The sequence below is a fragment of the Amblyomma mixtum genome, chromosome 1 (assembly GCF_055824585.1).
Source record: "Amblyomma mixtum isolate Tamu chromosome 1, ASM5582458v1, whole genome shotgun sequence".
In the NCBI taxonomy this organism is placed as follows: Eukaryota; Metazoa; Arthropoda; class Arachnida; order Ixodida; family Ixodidae; genus Amblyomma; species Amblyomma mixtum.
Window position 1 is genome coordinate 324,377,284 of NC_143012.1, and position 15,813 is coordinate 324,393,096.

At 44.7% G+C, this 15,813-nt stretch overlaps 1 protein-coding gene across 2 annotated transcripts in view; it reads left to right on the forward strand.

Moving 5' to 3' along the window:
• Positions 1–429: 429 nt before the first annotated feature.
• Positions 430–15,813, forward strand: part of LOC149372772 (serine/threonine-protein kinase BRSK2-like) — a 114,730-nt gene continuing 99,346 nt past the window's right edge. For both annotated transcript variants that reach the window (XM_089567317.1, XM_089567318.1), the window contains exon 1: positions 430–787. In XM_089567317.1, the coding sequence (XP_089423443.1) occupies positions 646–787 (142 nt within the window). In that variant the 5' untranslated portion in view covers positions 430–645. The remainder of the gene's footprint in view (positions 788–15,813) is intronic.

A 15,813-nucleotide genomic window follows, 5' to 3' on the forward strand; every position in this document is an offset into this window, starting at 1 on the left:
AAAAATTGAATCAACCAGTTCTGAATGAGCGGCATCCAACGTTGTAAACGGCTTCGCCCTTCATCATGCGCAATTGAATGCTGGGCAGAACACGTGCTCCCTTTTCGCCGTCTTCGTCCTACCCAGCAGCACCGGCGCCGAGGTCGGGAAAACGCACAGAGGGCAAAAGGAGGCGACGACCAGAGAAAGGAAAGCAGAGAGGGAGGGAGGTTGAGGCACACACGCCCTTGAACCCAGCGCCTCACTGCGGTAGCCAGCCGCCGTTGCCACATACCGATGGGAGCCAGCACAGAACGCGTTGCGCCGAGTGGCCGCTACGCGCCACCGCTGGCGCCTAGCGCTGCGCAGTGCGCGTGCGCGGGGGGCCGGGCAGAGTCCCGTCGTCCCCACTTCCCTCTTCCCTCGCATCAGGGCGTTGCGGATCAATAGGGGCCCCTCTCTCTCCCCGCGCGCCGCAGTGGCCGGCGGCAGCAAGGCAAAACGGCAGGCCAACATGGCGGCCCAAGGAGGCTCCCTTGCGCGCCGGGGGATACGGTCGAGCCTATAGCGTGCAGGCCCCGGCGAGCGGCCGGCTACGCGCGGCCCCGCTCCGTGGTGCTGCCCGCGTGCTCCGAGCCGGCGGCTGGATACTCCGGGGCATGTGCCATGTCGACGAGTTCCAACCGAGAGCCCGGAGCCGCGCCGCCGCAGCCGCCGCAGCAGTCAGGCTCGGCCGCGGTAGACTCGCACCACTTCCAGTACGTCGGGCCCTACCGGCTGGAGAAGACGCTCGGCAAGGGACAGACCGGTGAGCGGGCTTGCCCGGCCTCGTTGCATTTCGCCTTGCTGGGCAACACGGGCTCTATCACGGCGATTCACACCGAGGCCTTTTGTGAATCAGTCGAGGCACACGTTTAGCAGCGGGGCAGATGGGTTTCCAGCGGCTCGTACCCAGAAGGCTCCACGCGGTGGCAGTCGACACGCAGGCCGGTTGCACACTCGCGCTTCCACGATATCCGTCCTTCAGGGCTGCCGCTGTGGTCAGCCGCTCAGAGAATTCTTCCGTAGTTTAGGACACGCTCCGGTTTTTTATTTGAAGAAAAGTGCCAGATTTTGGTGTGGCACGTTTCGCCCGACAGTTGCCGCTTGTGCGCAGATGCGAAATTGTGGGCGTATGGAAAGTACCGGTATGTCGATTGATCTAGCAGCATTTATCGCAGATAACTTGCCCTTCCTGGTGCGATTGATCTGAGCGGACTGCGCTTACCCTATGGCGTATTAAAGCGCCAGATATTACGGCTTATAAGAGCTCTGGTCACGTTTCATGATAGGTAACAACGCATGGGGTTGTTGCAATAGACACTTGTGTTTCGAATATTTCGAAAAATTTTGCCATCCTGTTGGCTTTACATGTTGTCATTTTCTTTTCATACAGTTATGAAGCGCTATAAAAGAATATGCAATTCAGATACGCGCTGACACATCCTGCCAGAGCAAAAAAGAGAATAAAAAATCTGTCCCGCTGAAATCCCTTCATTCGGTCCACGACGTGATTAAACTTAAGTTGATATTTAATTATGGTCGACAAGCCGGCATGAGCTGTTCATTTTCAGTAGGTTACGGAATAGAAAGACAATGTTATCGCTATCACTATCCCGTGATCTCAGTTTTTTCTTAGCTTCTCGAAGGAAATGCAAAGCATACAAGGCGCAAGAATTATGGCCGGCAGATATTTAATTTATAAAATATTAGACTTCCTTCTTGCATTTTTGAACGAGCACAGCGGATGGCATGATCAGGTCAACTGCAATGCTCTTGAAGAAAAGATCTGCCTTCGATTTTTGTAAAGACAGATGCGAGGCCGAAGCTACCAGTATGAATCAAATGAAACAATTATTCGTTCTGTTGTAATCTTCAGGCATATCTCTGCTACTTTGACTACCTCCTTTCTGTTGCATTTGTAATAAACTGGCGGCAGATACTGTCAGTGTATACAGATAAAATGCTAACATAGTGACACATGCCGGTTTGAACGTAATTCTACATAAATTATTATTTTGTCAGCTGGAACAGAAGGTTATAACGTGCCATTATCGTGACAAATGCGTGCACTTAAGAGCATTTATATTTCTCACGTACCATTAGAGAATCCTTCAGGCGCATTAACGAATCAGATATGAAGTACAACTACTGAGGAAGGAGATCCCTTGAGAAACGTTGACTGCTTTTAATGGTGTTGTCCTCCACCCAATTTAGGAGACAACAGTACGTGGACTTTTCGTTCTATGATTAGTTTTGCAAAAGAAAGATGGCAAGAAAATAGAAAAGAAAACCTGAAGTATTTATATATTTGTCGGATTTAGTTCACTAACCCTGAAGATCAAACAAGACTGATGCATGGAGAAATTGAAAACGATCAAAGTCTTAAGCAGCATTGTGGCGAGACAATAAATAGGGAACTATCAGGGCATGCTATAGCAAATGTACGCGCCTTAAACATGAGGTTATAGTAAACAGACTCTCAATGTTCAACAGTGCGCTTGAGGAGCTGTGTAAAACATTTCGTGAGGTTCATGACACTTTGACGCACACAGTTTGGTTGACACTATGCAGGTTGACTAGTTGCTTCCGGGAGTTCCGTGACTTGCCTGTTTGTTCTTCACGACAGTGATTAGATGATGCTTATTGTTAATTATTTCGCAGTAAATTTGCTTTCATTGTCTTGTTTTCTGCTGCTGCTTTAGCTTCTCTGCATTTCGTTTTTTTTTTTTTCGCGACTTCCAAATAAAATTTGCATGTGCCTGAAGCGCATGCTTCGCCACTATTAGAGTGTATGTGTAAGAAAGCCATCTTTAGCGAGCGCACGCGTACAAGAACAATCAAGCAGTGAGCGGACGGAAGCATCGTGTGTGTGTATTCAGATTAGCAACTCTGATATAATAAGTTAATGCAGTTTCAGACAATAAGGTTCACCATAACTTAACGTTTGTGTGGCGTTTGCCTATGACAAGTAAATGGAAAGAACGTTTTTCTAGGCGGAGTCTTGAACATGTGTTTGATCGTGCACGTAGTGAACCCCTCTCAGTGTGATAAATTTGTCATGTTAATCTATAACAGACACCCTGTCTGTTATATATTTCGATCAGCTGCTGTCAAGCAGTCAGTCAAGCTCCACGTATGAAAATATTCAAGACGCGACATAAAGCCAGTGAAAATATTCGACAGTGGCGTGCGCTCCGTTAGGAAACTTGGCAGCAACTACCGTAGACACACAGAATAACAAAGCCAAAACAAAGAATGATGAGGAGAGCACTTAAAACCACAAAAACATGTACAAATTACGATAAGGTAATAACGGTACACAGTATGTGCTAAACTCACGTGAAAAAAATCTGCGTACGCATACATATGCTTATGGAATAATGCAAGGGGAGATGAAAATGCTTCGACTTAATATTTACTTGGTTTATGAGAAGGAAGTTATTCGCGGTAAATTTCTTCAATGTTGTGCCATGGAAGTATAAAAAGATTTGTGAGAGAGATTGTATATGCTCATTATTCACGCACGTTTAATTCAGAGTACGTTTGAATGTATTTATCCTGTGCTGGTAGGGTTGAACGGTGTTCACCTGATCGCTCAGACAATAATGTATGTAGGCCTCAATAGAACCAGCAATCCCAAGAAGAAGATCTATTGCGCATCAGAAAGAAAAGCGTATTAAAATTATTTCCTGTGTTTTCTTTTTTCCTTAGGTTTCGCGTGCAGCGTTCATAAAATGCATGGAATAAAATTTTAGAGGTGATAAATTTGAGCAATTTCTTTTCACGACAGTTATTAGCACTTGTTCTGCAGCGGGAACCTGAGTTTAAGAGGATGAAGTTCTTTGCTAAAAAAATTATCAACCGCTGGGCCATCGAAAAAAAAAAAAGAAGGAAGACTGCATAGCTGCTTGAATTTGAAACTAGCTACGGATATTTTGTTCAGATATCAGCAGAATAAAAATATGGTTACCAAAGATGTGGAGTGGACATGACGATAATCAGAGTGCTAACATCTCTGTTGTGGTCTTATTTTAGTCCTGTTTGGCAAAAAAAAAAATAGCGATTTAAGAGATTACTGTAGGAAACAATGGTCTTGCCAGTGAGACATCAGGCCACCGCGCTGTTGACATGTGAATGCTTCTTTTGATACCGCACACAAGCTTTCCACAAAACTGGACGTTAAAAAGTGTTACTGAAATATTTTTTTTTGGAATGCACGCGTTCTACTAACAAAATAAATAAGGAAAAGGATAAATTTAGGGACAGTTGCAGCACCATCGCAAGTAGAAAACGAGGCTAAGCAAAGACCTAAGCGCTCATATATTCATATCACGTTTCGTAGAGTCTGTCCCAACTTTTTGTTTGTTCTTATTATTGCTGGAATTATGCTTATTATTTTCGCTGAAAAATGCATTTTACATCATTCGCCATCCTCTCATTGACCATCCTCAGCAGCTGCTCTTGACTACAAGCCCTTCTTGTAGTCCCGAGCGTATGAAGTAGCATCTTTGAATGATATACTGCATGGAACAACAGTTTCGTAATGAGCCGACCGAAAAGTCGGCAAAACCGAGCGCACATTATGCTGTCTTTCGATGCTCGCGTAGCAGCCTCCCCAAGTGCTCTTGCACGGAGCGTTCTTACTGCATCAGCGCATTTTAACGGCTTGCGAAACCATCCATGCATATGAGAGCGAGCGCGCGAGAACCTCACAAGACGAAGAACAAAAAGAAATGCCACTTTATTCCGCTTTATTCATCCACCGCCCCCAAGATGCGAAACCCAGAGTCCTTCGTTACGAGCAGTGAAGAAAAAAATGCCGCAAGAGAGCTTTCGGCAAGGGACGATAAATAGATAAAAGAGCAGTTACTTGTATCCGAAAAGGCGGCTCCAAGCCAAGCGTTCTCGAATTTCAGCTCGCGACACGAGCACGCAGCCATTTGATGGCACAGCGGCGAGGGCAGAATAACGAAATGCGAGTGCAGTCGGCGGGAGAGGAAACGAAAGGGTAACAGAACACTCACTCGCTCGCTCGCTGCGACGCCAACGACGCCAATTTAATTTCACGAGCCGCAATTTCGCCCTAGCGCATGCAAGTCGAGAAAAGGCCTGGCGGCTGTTTCTATATGAGGCGGCTTCCCTTTGCTCCAACCTCCGCTGTGGCTGCTGCCCCTGCTGATCGTTACGCCGAGCCGGTAGCCTGCCGCTTGCCGTGTTCTGTTAGCCTTCGCCTCCGTCGACGCTACTGACGTCGCCTGCGGCGTGCGCTGGCGACGTTCGACGAGTAGCGGCGCTGCCTGCGTTTCCACGGTTTTGTTGTGTGTTTGTGTTTATCTTGTTTCGTCTCTGGCCCTTTTTTTTTTCGCGTTTGTGTGAGGGTGTGCGTGTGTTTGTACATGTCAGTGTGGCGCGCCACGCGTTTCCTGGCAACTACCTGGATCGGCTCATCTGTCGATTGAGAGCGGCAGTGGCAGGCGGGGAGCGCAAGGCTGGAAGCGTAATAGCTGAGTGGCAAAAGCGGGAGCTACGAAGGGCTGGCTCTTCCCGCCGGCTGTCCACAGCAGGTGCGTGCGTGAGCTCGTATTCTTCAGGCGGATAAGAAGGCGGGAGAAGGCCTTAATGCGCCTCTGCCGGTTGCGTCGCATGTGCTTCAAAATTCAACAGACGGAGAGCTTCGCTGGGCTTCACTTTACAATACGAAATCGAACAGAGACGTTGTTTCCTTCTGCTTTTTCTACTAGGAGACAAGGAAATCAAGGATATAGAAACCCTTACATAATAGCCGTATAATTTCTCATTTTCAACAAAAGTTGGGGCTTTGCGTTATTAGGCGAATGCACAAAACGAGCCGGGGATTGTGAAAAGTATTGTGAAACGGCGTTATATCGCTGATTCCATTTTTCGCAAGAAGGCATCACTTTGCCAGCATGAATCCATTGCCGTTCACATCTGGATATGTCATTTTAATGGGATGTTATTTTATAATTGATCACACCTGATTCAATGCCTTCAATACTACGGTTTAGAATCATTAAGGAGCCTCTTTGATATTTTAGTTTTTCAATCTTTCCGCGTTTTATAATGGCAAAAAAAAAAATGGCTATATATGCGCTAAGTTCCTCGTGAAAAACTTTTCTTTTAATTAATCTGAGGTGAAATTTTATTATGTAAATATCTATGTGGATCTTTCTTTCTTTCTTTCTTTCTTTCTTTCTTTCTTTCTTTCTTTCTTTCTTTCTTTCTTTCTTTCTTTCTTTCTTTCTTTCTTTCTTTCTTTCTTTCTTTCTTTCTTTCTTTCTTTCTTTCTTTCTTTCTTTCTTTCTTTCTTTCTTTCTTTCTTTCTTTCTTTCTTTCTTTCTTTCTTTCTTTCTTTCTTTCTTTCTTTCTTTCTTTCTTCTTTCTTTCTTTCTTTCTTTCTTTCTTTCTTTCTTTCTTTCGTTCTTTCTTTCCTTCTTTCTTTCTTTCTTTCTTTCCTTCTTTCTTTCTTTCTTTCCTTCTTTCTTTCTTTTTTTCTTTCCTTCTTTCTTTCTTTCTTTTTTCTCTCTTTCTTTCTCTCTTCCTTTCTTTCTTTCGTTCTTTCTCTCTTGCTTTCTTCTTTTTTCCTTTCTTTATTTCTTTCTTTCTAAATTGAGCAGCGTCACTGCTGTGTTGCCTAATTAACGATTTCTGAGAAACCATCTTTCGGGAAGCGCACTTCGCGGAAGCAGAAACAATGTCTGTGCAATGGGTTGATTTGAAAATTAAAGCCGCGGTGAGCTCTGCTGGTTATCGAAAACGGTCCCTTGCGCGCGGTCCAATACTTCGAGACGCCCAACCAGGATTCTCCGCATACGCCACCCATGCTTGCTCGGTAAAGTAAGCGTGGCGTTGCTCCCGGCTGCTGCCCACAGAGGTGCTCTGTTCCGCCGTGTGGCAGCGGCTTTTCTTTTATGCAGATTGGGTTCCCGCTCGCTCTACGGTCAATGTTCCGCTCTCGTTTTTACGTTCCGTTGGACGCTCGAGGTTTTTTTGTTGCTTCAGAGAAGCCGCATCACCCCTCCCCACCTCAACGCACCTTGAAGCATAAAATATTCACAGAAATAACCGGGTAACGCGTTGCTCGTAAATGCATGAAGTAAATGCTAGTGATTTTTATTTTTTTGCTCGCTGTTGCGTCATATCGTAGAATTTTGGATGAGGAAGGAGCTAAAAACATGACAGCCAAGAAATCCAGGTACAATTTTAATCTGAATACAAAGAAAATATATCATGCTTTATCGCAAATATTTTTTTTTGTTTTTTTTTTTAAACGCATATAGCGTGTTTACTTACTCTATTTCTCCGATATACCCAGAATTTGTTTAATAACATAACTGCTGAATGCTGTTGAGTGGAGGTAGGAGCTTTTTGATGCCAGTTGATATTACAGCTCGAAAAGGCGGGCGCGCCTTTTAGAAAGCTTTCTGTCGCTTCCAGGCGTTTGAGTACATTGCCGTGCATTGTCTTAATTTTTGTACATTCTGAAAATTTTCGTACTTCTCTATACTCTGCTTTGTGCACCAAATGTATAGTTTTCGACACCAGCCTATTGTAAAACAGAAGAAAAAAGAAGAATGCACACAAAGCTTTTTATTGAAACCACTCAGGCCGAAAGGCATACCTAGTTCTGTGGATCCAAGAATGCGGTTTTCGAACATTTTATTTCGTCATTTATGTGGTAGTGCATGCTCTTAGCTGAATAATGCGTTTTTTCAGCGACCATTACAGCATGCATTTTTATGATTGAATAAAGTATGGCTCAATATACAGAAGATAGTAAAAGAAAATGAGACTGTCATAATTCGTATTGCTTTAAAGTTTATATGGGTGCGTCTGTGGTACAATATGCAAGGCGTTTAAATTTATATGTCTTGCATTTTGCGAAGCCCTGAGCTCGATTGCTTGATGCTGTGTAAATACGAGGCTAGCAAAACACACTGAAAATGCCGAGATTACAGCAGTACAATTGTACCTAGTATACTCTAAATTCTAAATAACAACAATAATATTAATAATATAAAAACAGCCTATGTTATTCGGGAAAAAATGAAATCAAGCAGGGCGTCTTGATTCATATCGAGAACCTTAGATGTGCGAAAATATCCAAGAATAGAAAAGTAGCAAAAAATTTATGCTGTTCTCGTACTTCATGCGCAGGAAGAAGTCAAGAGCGCTGCACAGGATTAATGAAACTTTTTTTTTTGCTTTCCATTTTCTGTTTTCTGAAACTTTCTTGAAGTTACAATAAAAAAGTAAGACCATTGTACGGTTGAAAGGTATCCAGTTAGCAAATTCAAGAGTTAGCCAATCATTCAGATTAGATTCAAAGCCGAGGAATTCGATATTTCCATGGGAGGCTGCGGAAGAAACCTGGAAGCAGAATGAATTCGACTATTCGCGCGAGCACCCGTCTTATTTAATTGAGCTGTGCAAATGTCTTCATCAGTTAAAAAAGAGACATGAAAACAAGAAATTCAACACTCGAAGTAACCGTACATTATTCAGATTGATTTCACCAGTTGGCACAAAATCTGAGCTAAAAAATAAGACTGCTTTTTGTCTAGGCTCCTACATTCGTAAGAGAATTTGGAAAAGTTCTCAATCTAGTAAAAAAAAAGAAGCACCATCTAAAGGATTAAGAAGTTATAACACTCTTACTGTTTAATTGTTTTTTTTTTTTCATTTACTACTTCTGCGCAATAGAATATATCAACGTCACTAATGGTGTCTTCGGCTGACGGCACTCGTGGAGTTTTCTACGCACTCGTGCGGTGCCCCACGTTCGGTTGGATGCCACTGGTGCAGTGCCGTACATTCGGGTGGGGCGAGCACGACACGCGTGCGTGCCACCGCGCCACCGTGGAGACCGACGGTGGAGCGCGGTGCAATCTGGTCGTGCAGCGCGCGCTAGCAGACGACGCTGTTCACGCTCGTTGGTTGACGCAGAATCGACGAAGAGGAAAAACGGATGAAGCATTACAAGTAGGCACATTTTTAAAAAATGTTGAATATTAAAGCAGCTGCAATGCATTTATTCGCGCTCCAATCACGCAGCCACCGGCCGGCAAAGCCGTGCCTTCCGTTATGAGGAAATTAAAGCTTTGTCAATATTTTTAGTCTTGCAAGTTCTGCCTTGGCTCTTGCAGCGAACGGCATATGCTGTTCATCCGGCATGCCTGCACTTTATAACATCGAACTATTTGCCAACGTATGCGCAGGTTAAAGGATATCAATAAAGCGACAATGTGGGGCGCTTTGCGGATTGAGAATCACCTGCTGATATTTTCGAACGTTACTCTATCTGAAGCTCTAAAGGCGTATGCATCGAAACCGGCAAGCATAACGCCTTGGTGTGGTGTCTTACAAAGTTGCGCCCCCATAATTAATCAAGTATCTCACGAGCAGGCTCGTGGGTCCCGCGTTTCCCGCCGATTCTATCAACGCCTGTTTCAAGCGCGGTACTGCATTGTTCTGAAGAGGCTGTTGCTAATTGTACAAACTGTTGACTGCGCTCGTTGGCGTCGGCCGCTCATATGAATAGCCTCTGAGTTTATCGAGGGTCTCGGAGGCCTCGGTTAACAGACGGCAGGAACAGCAACGGCACTCTGCGAGTGTTTCGCAAGTTCAGCTGATGTGCAAGGAGACGTGCCACTCGGGTAGTATTTGACATCACTTCCTGCGCACCGGCACGGAGGCAGTGCGTGTCAGCCGAAGACACCATAAGTATCGTATGCGAATTCGTTCTAAAGAAAGATGAACATGGGGAGAAAAATGCAGTTAGTGAAAAATCTTACAGCTATGTTGAAGTCCACAGGCCTAGAAAAAATACGGGAAATATAATTAATAAATGACAAGCAATAGAATTAGAAAGCAAAAAAAAATGCGAGGACACTTTGGCAACTAAAGTGTTGAGAGGCGAAAGCCGAGGACACTATGCCGTGACGACTTCCGGTGGATGTGACGTCACACTGTTCCCGTGGCTATATCGATACCCAAATTATACATATTTCGGGGATATTAAGTGTTAATTACGCTTAATTATATATTTTCCCTTCTAATTTGACACAAATCCGTCATTTTTCGGACCATTCTGTGACAATTTTCACTATGCCGCGACAACTTCCGGTAGATGTGACGTCATATCGTTCCTGTGGCTATATCGACGTCCGCGCTATTTCGACGCAATTTCGTCATTTTTGCCTATAATTAATTACCTAATTAATCTACAGTCATCAAACTTGGCTTTTAAGTTCATTTTTTTCCTCCTCTATCTGAATAAACCCTTGGTTTTCTTCCATCTTTTTTAGTTCCTGAGTTAAACGCGTGTAACAAGCTTTGTTAACGGACCACAGTATGAGCCATTAAAGGCTTTCGCCTTGCACTGGTATGATGATAGGTTGTCCATTCGCGAACAATAGAAGCAGATTATAATAATGTATTACAAAATGTTTATTTCCACTGCCCTCCCGGCGTTTCCCGACTGAACACCCGGATAAACCGTCGAGTCTAAATACACTTTTAATAGCTTCAGATAACGAGTGAAAGCGAGAAAACTTAATAAGCATCCTAGGCCCGGGTCGCTGGGTTAAATGGCTAAATTTTTTGGGTTGAATGCCTGAAGGCTGCGTTTATCCTGAATTTCGAGCATGCACTATGCTTTCATGGCAGCTAGCTCTAAACACTGCAGAGCAGAGCTGATTTAAAAAAAAAAAAAAGGTTCCGAAGACAGAAAACATCGTAATAACTGTGTACTGTTCTTAAAGTCCCTGTTTGAGGTGCACTCACTAAATAAAAATAAATGGATTGTAGAAAACTGTAAATCCTCGAAAGCTGAAGCCCCGAGCTTCAGTGGGGATGAGCAGCTCACACGGGCGTTCGCTGGTAGGCATGTGAGATCCGTCTCTACGCTCGTAATTGATCGAGTGGGGACCACTACGGCATGCTTCCGAGAGGAACATCGCGTGAGCATGTACGAAGGCACGTGTCAGCTTTCATTAATTTATCCGCTATGCCATCGAAGTGTGGCGCAGCCGTTACGTACCTACGTACTTCGTTAATCTGTGGAAGCGCGTCAATATATTTCAGCGCTGCAGATAAACTTTTCACTTTTACGCGTCAGCTTAGGTTCATGGATGGACAGCTTATATGCGCCATTGATCACAGCCAATTAAAGTAACTAAGCACAACGAAAACGACAGAAAGTACAGATTTGCTGACACCGTGGCTGATAGACTAACATCTAACCCTAAGTGGCATGCTTCTTTTTTTTTTTTTTCTTCAAGAACTCGCTGAAAATTAAGGTGCAGCATACAAGTTCGTATTTTTGGTCCATATTAGCCGATGAGTTATGGCAAATATTTATTTAATGTAAGAGCGCCCGCTATACTGGACAATATTTCATGTTTTCTGCTATGTTTTGCGACTTATTCCGGAGTTTTAATTTTGGGTGCATGATTCTGCCCCACACATGCAAATTCGGGGCAAGGCACACAAAATATTCTGCTCTCACTGAGAGATGCAAGAGTTACTAACCTCAATTTTTCTACTGTCCTTCGACGATGCCTATTCGATTGTTGTTGAAGCATTGGCGAAATATACGAGAAGTACTTGAAGCTGGGCTTGTTGGTGCATATTCGTGAAAGACATGAGAGCGCAAAACGGGGACACGGACGAGGAAGGGGTTGAAAGTGCAGCGCTCGTCCTGTTCCCTTCCTCGTCCGTGTCCCCGTTTTGCGCTCTCATGTCTTTCACGAAATATACGAGCATGCTCCCATGCCACGAGCTTTCACGTGGAATGTGACATGTGTTAGAAAGTGGAGCCTCGAATTAATGAGGGCAACATGAGATTTTTCAAACTGACGGAAACCGGCAATGCGATGGTGTTTTTGTTTGTCGTTTTGCCCTAAATGCCTCCGCAGAGAAAATCAAGGTAGAATGTGTTGATGTCATCAGCACTCTAGAACCGCAATTTCGGAGCCATGGGTTCAACACTACATGTATAATGGCGCTATTGGGTGGACGAGTGGGCGTGGATGCTGTGGGGGCGGTTTTTCGGCGGAGAAAAGGATTGAAAAAAAAAAGTAAAGAGCGCGGGAGGCAAAATGCAGGTGAAAAATTTGATGCATTCACTTTCTTGGAATCCATTCATGTATGACGATAATATCGGTTTTTACCTTCGCAGCCTCTACACATACGCTTTTCTACATAAGGTTTTCGACGTGCTCTGTCTGAGGGGCCTATTTTTTCTTTTTTTTTCATTGTTGTATGCCCTTTTTAAAAACTCGACCGAGTACCCGCCGTTGTATTTTTGTGATATGTTACAGTGCCATCAAAAAAAAAATGGCGGTAAAAAACCAACCCGTAGGCCGCCATTTTATTTTTGTTTTTCAAGTGGAACGAAAGCAAGAAATGATAGACGAATGTCGAATTATTGAGTTCTATGAAAATTCCCCCTTCGCAGAGCCCACGCGTACGATTGCTGACATTCTAGACTATGGAATTAATGGGCAAAGAGCAAAGTCGTTTGTGTGGCCCCGCTTTTGGTCCCCTCCCCATTTTTGTTCTTTTTTAAGAGCCTCTATGGACTCATTCGTTTTGTCTTTCGTCCAACAGGAACCACTCGGATGACCTACGTGTCCCAAATGGGCGCGTTAACGAAACGCCTCGGATATAGAGAACGCGATGAAAGGGAATGCCAAAGGGCGACCGTAAAGCAATTTTCGTCCTCGTTCAAACCAGCAGGTTGGGCACATATCTCGTCCTTCGGAATGCTAAGGAACGCATTACTTAGAAGTTAGGAGTCGTAAACTTTCCCATCATTTCTTATTCCGGCTGAAGTTTCATCACATCTTTGTGGAAGGCGTATTTCATTCGTCTTTGCGTTGCGTGAGGCTGAATAGAGCTTAATCCCGAACGGAAGGACGCCTCAAAGCTGGTTTCTTTTCGCCAGAATTCGTGCCACGTAACCTTACACACTACTAGACCATAGCCTTCGTGAGCGTGAGTACGTGCGTGCGCTGACATATCATATCGCACGCAAAAAGGGAAATGTGGTACTCGTAAAGGATCTTAGCACAGGCTGTCGTTTTCGGATTATGTTTCGCGCCACGTTAATTGACACGATGAAGCGGAGTCATAGCAGCCGGTGTCTTTCGGCTAGACAAGTGCTTTCACAAGATCATCCTGCGTGGAGACACTTTCCGAGCAAGCCTCAAGCGTTTTGATGAGACACCGGTACGCCTCTTGCCGGTATACCACGAAGGTTCTACGAAGTTGCACGCTTGGATTCCTTGGATTAACAGATTCATAAGATCCCCGGAAAATGTTTGGGGAATAATAAGAGCTACTCCTCATTCGCTAACCGATGTTGCTTTGTTTCGCGTTATAAAGTAAATTCAGTTAAATTAAATTGAGTAAATTTAATAAAAATGAAACACTTTCTACTGTTTTATTAAGTTATACATAGCTGTGTGCAAATATTTGAAAATTTTCAACATGACCGGAATATCATCCAATGAAAAGTATTGAAAGGTGTGTGCTATATATGAATAATCGAGCCTAATGAAAAATTCAAGTGCAATTATGAGCGCTTATTTCTTTCTTCGCGGGTAACTCCAAGCGAGCTTCCCGAAAGCGAGAAGGCAGCGCCTTGAGGTTTCATTCTGTACAGTGCCTAGCCAGCTCCGCGGAGCCCTGCGGCCTATAGAAATTCAATGGCAGCCACTCAGTCATTTTCTTTCTTTCTTCGCCACAGATTATGCGAACGCGCTCTTTCGGTTCCCCTGGTTCTCTTGGCGACAGCCGAGGAAACCAGAACTGCTATTGCCCTGAATTCCCTTAATTGTTTTTGTAAACATGAATTGTGTTTCCTTCTGTGATATATTTCATAGCCAAGTCATTTCTTTAGCACTAGGGCTTACTGGCTCATTTGTTAACAGAAGTGGCTGTTACAGCGTGTGAAAATGAAACTGCTGTTTTCAATAAATGCAACTGCAGTTGATTGTTCGATATTAGGTTCAATATTCAAAGCTTACTAATTAGATTGGACAAATCTATTGTTCGCACACTCCTAGCTATGATCTTTCCGTCTACTCCCGATTGTTTGTGGCTGAATTTTCTTCTAGTGCTAGCGTAGAGAGCCCGTGTTTCTCGAACAAGGTAGGCACAGAAGCTGCGATTTTTTTTTTCACAATCACGATGCAGTCTTGTTCGCTAAATGCAAGAAATTTGCTTGTACATCTGGATACCTGTTGCGCAGGTCTGTGGAATAAAACCCTGTCTCCAGTGCGAGTATTTTTTATTGAGGGCGAAGGTGGTGGTGAAAAACTTTCATTGCCAATACCCATAGTACGGGCTCTTTGGGGGTCGAGGAGAGGAATCCTAGGTGCACTGGACCATTATCATCAGCAGCAAGTACTGCTCTGTTCACAAAAATTTCTGCACCAATTTTTCGGTGACACGAAAACCTGTCGTTGTCACACGCTTTACAAGAAAGCGTAAGTGCCTCATGTTTTGTGTACTTTCATCGCCTTCATCATAGAAGCTGCAAAACTGGTGCTAATTCGGTAGTTGACGTGCAACTTGCATAATCAATATCCCGAGAAGGAGTATTCGCAAGGTATCTATATAGACTGCGGAGATTTAATTTTTAGGTAATTTCACTCGAAATAATTTCTTCTGTCATACAGTGACTTAATGTTATCTACCATGGTTAAGGAAAGCTAGAAAAGTTTCACTATGAACAACCGTCTAGCGTAATTACACGGTACTGGTCGTTGTAGAGGTGGCTACGTACAGCGATAGCAGAGTAGTTTGTGATTGATATAGTAAGGGAATTTTTTGTGAAAAAGCGTTCACTCGAATCTCATGTTTAAATTTTTTCTCTGCCAAATGATGCCTTTTCTGCGCAAGTGATGCCTTTTCTGCGCTCCTCGCGTCCCCGCAGTCCCCATGACCACGCGTTACTATTCGGCTGTGAACCGCTTCAAACTTCAATGTGCGCCTCTCCCATAGCCGATCGAAGTTCTCGGCGTCTCCGCGCAAACCTCGAGGCACGGGGCGTGAATTCGAACTCATACAAGCCATAAAAACATGCTATCGGCATGCACGGCGCGCCTTCGGCTCGCATTGTTTGTCCAGCGGTGGCTGCACAACTTGGGGAGGGCGGGGAACGTCCCACCACCTCTCCCTGTGTACGCTGAGCAATTCTGGCCGATCTCCCACGCATCGCCGCGGGCTAGGAAACGCGCGGGCTCGATGGGGGTTTCGAGTTCGTTTGGCAGGGACATCGAACCCCGCTGCGCCGCCTCTTTCCACTTCCATTCCCCGTGGCATCCCTCTTCCCTACGCGTCTCTCGCGACACGAGCGTAGCGACGCCACGTCAGGGCGAGGCGCCACCGAGTTCGTGGCAGCCCGGCTGGCGTTAGCACGCGCTCAAAGACACACAGTAGTCGCAGGAAGCGTCCCGCGCCCGCCTGGCATTGGCGGAGGCCTTGCGCACTTTCTTTTCTCAGGGGAAAACAGAGTTTGGGGAGACTCGGGAACGTCGGAGAAAGGAGGAGAGGAGCCCAGTACTCCCCTCAACTAATTCTGTGCAACACTACGGAAGCTGAGGAGCAGTGAAGAAAGCACGCAGCCGCCTCTCTCTACCTTCATTTGTAACAGGTTTCTAGTTAAGCACTTTTTCCGACTAAGACACCTCTGAAAAATTGGCACCTCTTGCCGTGTAATTCAGGCACGTGAATAACCGAATGATGTTTAGTTTAGAAGAACTT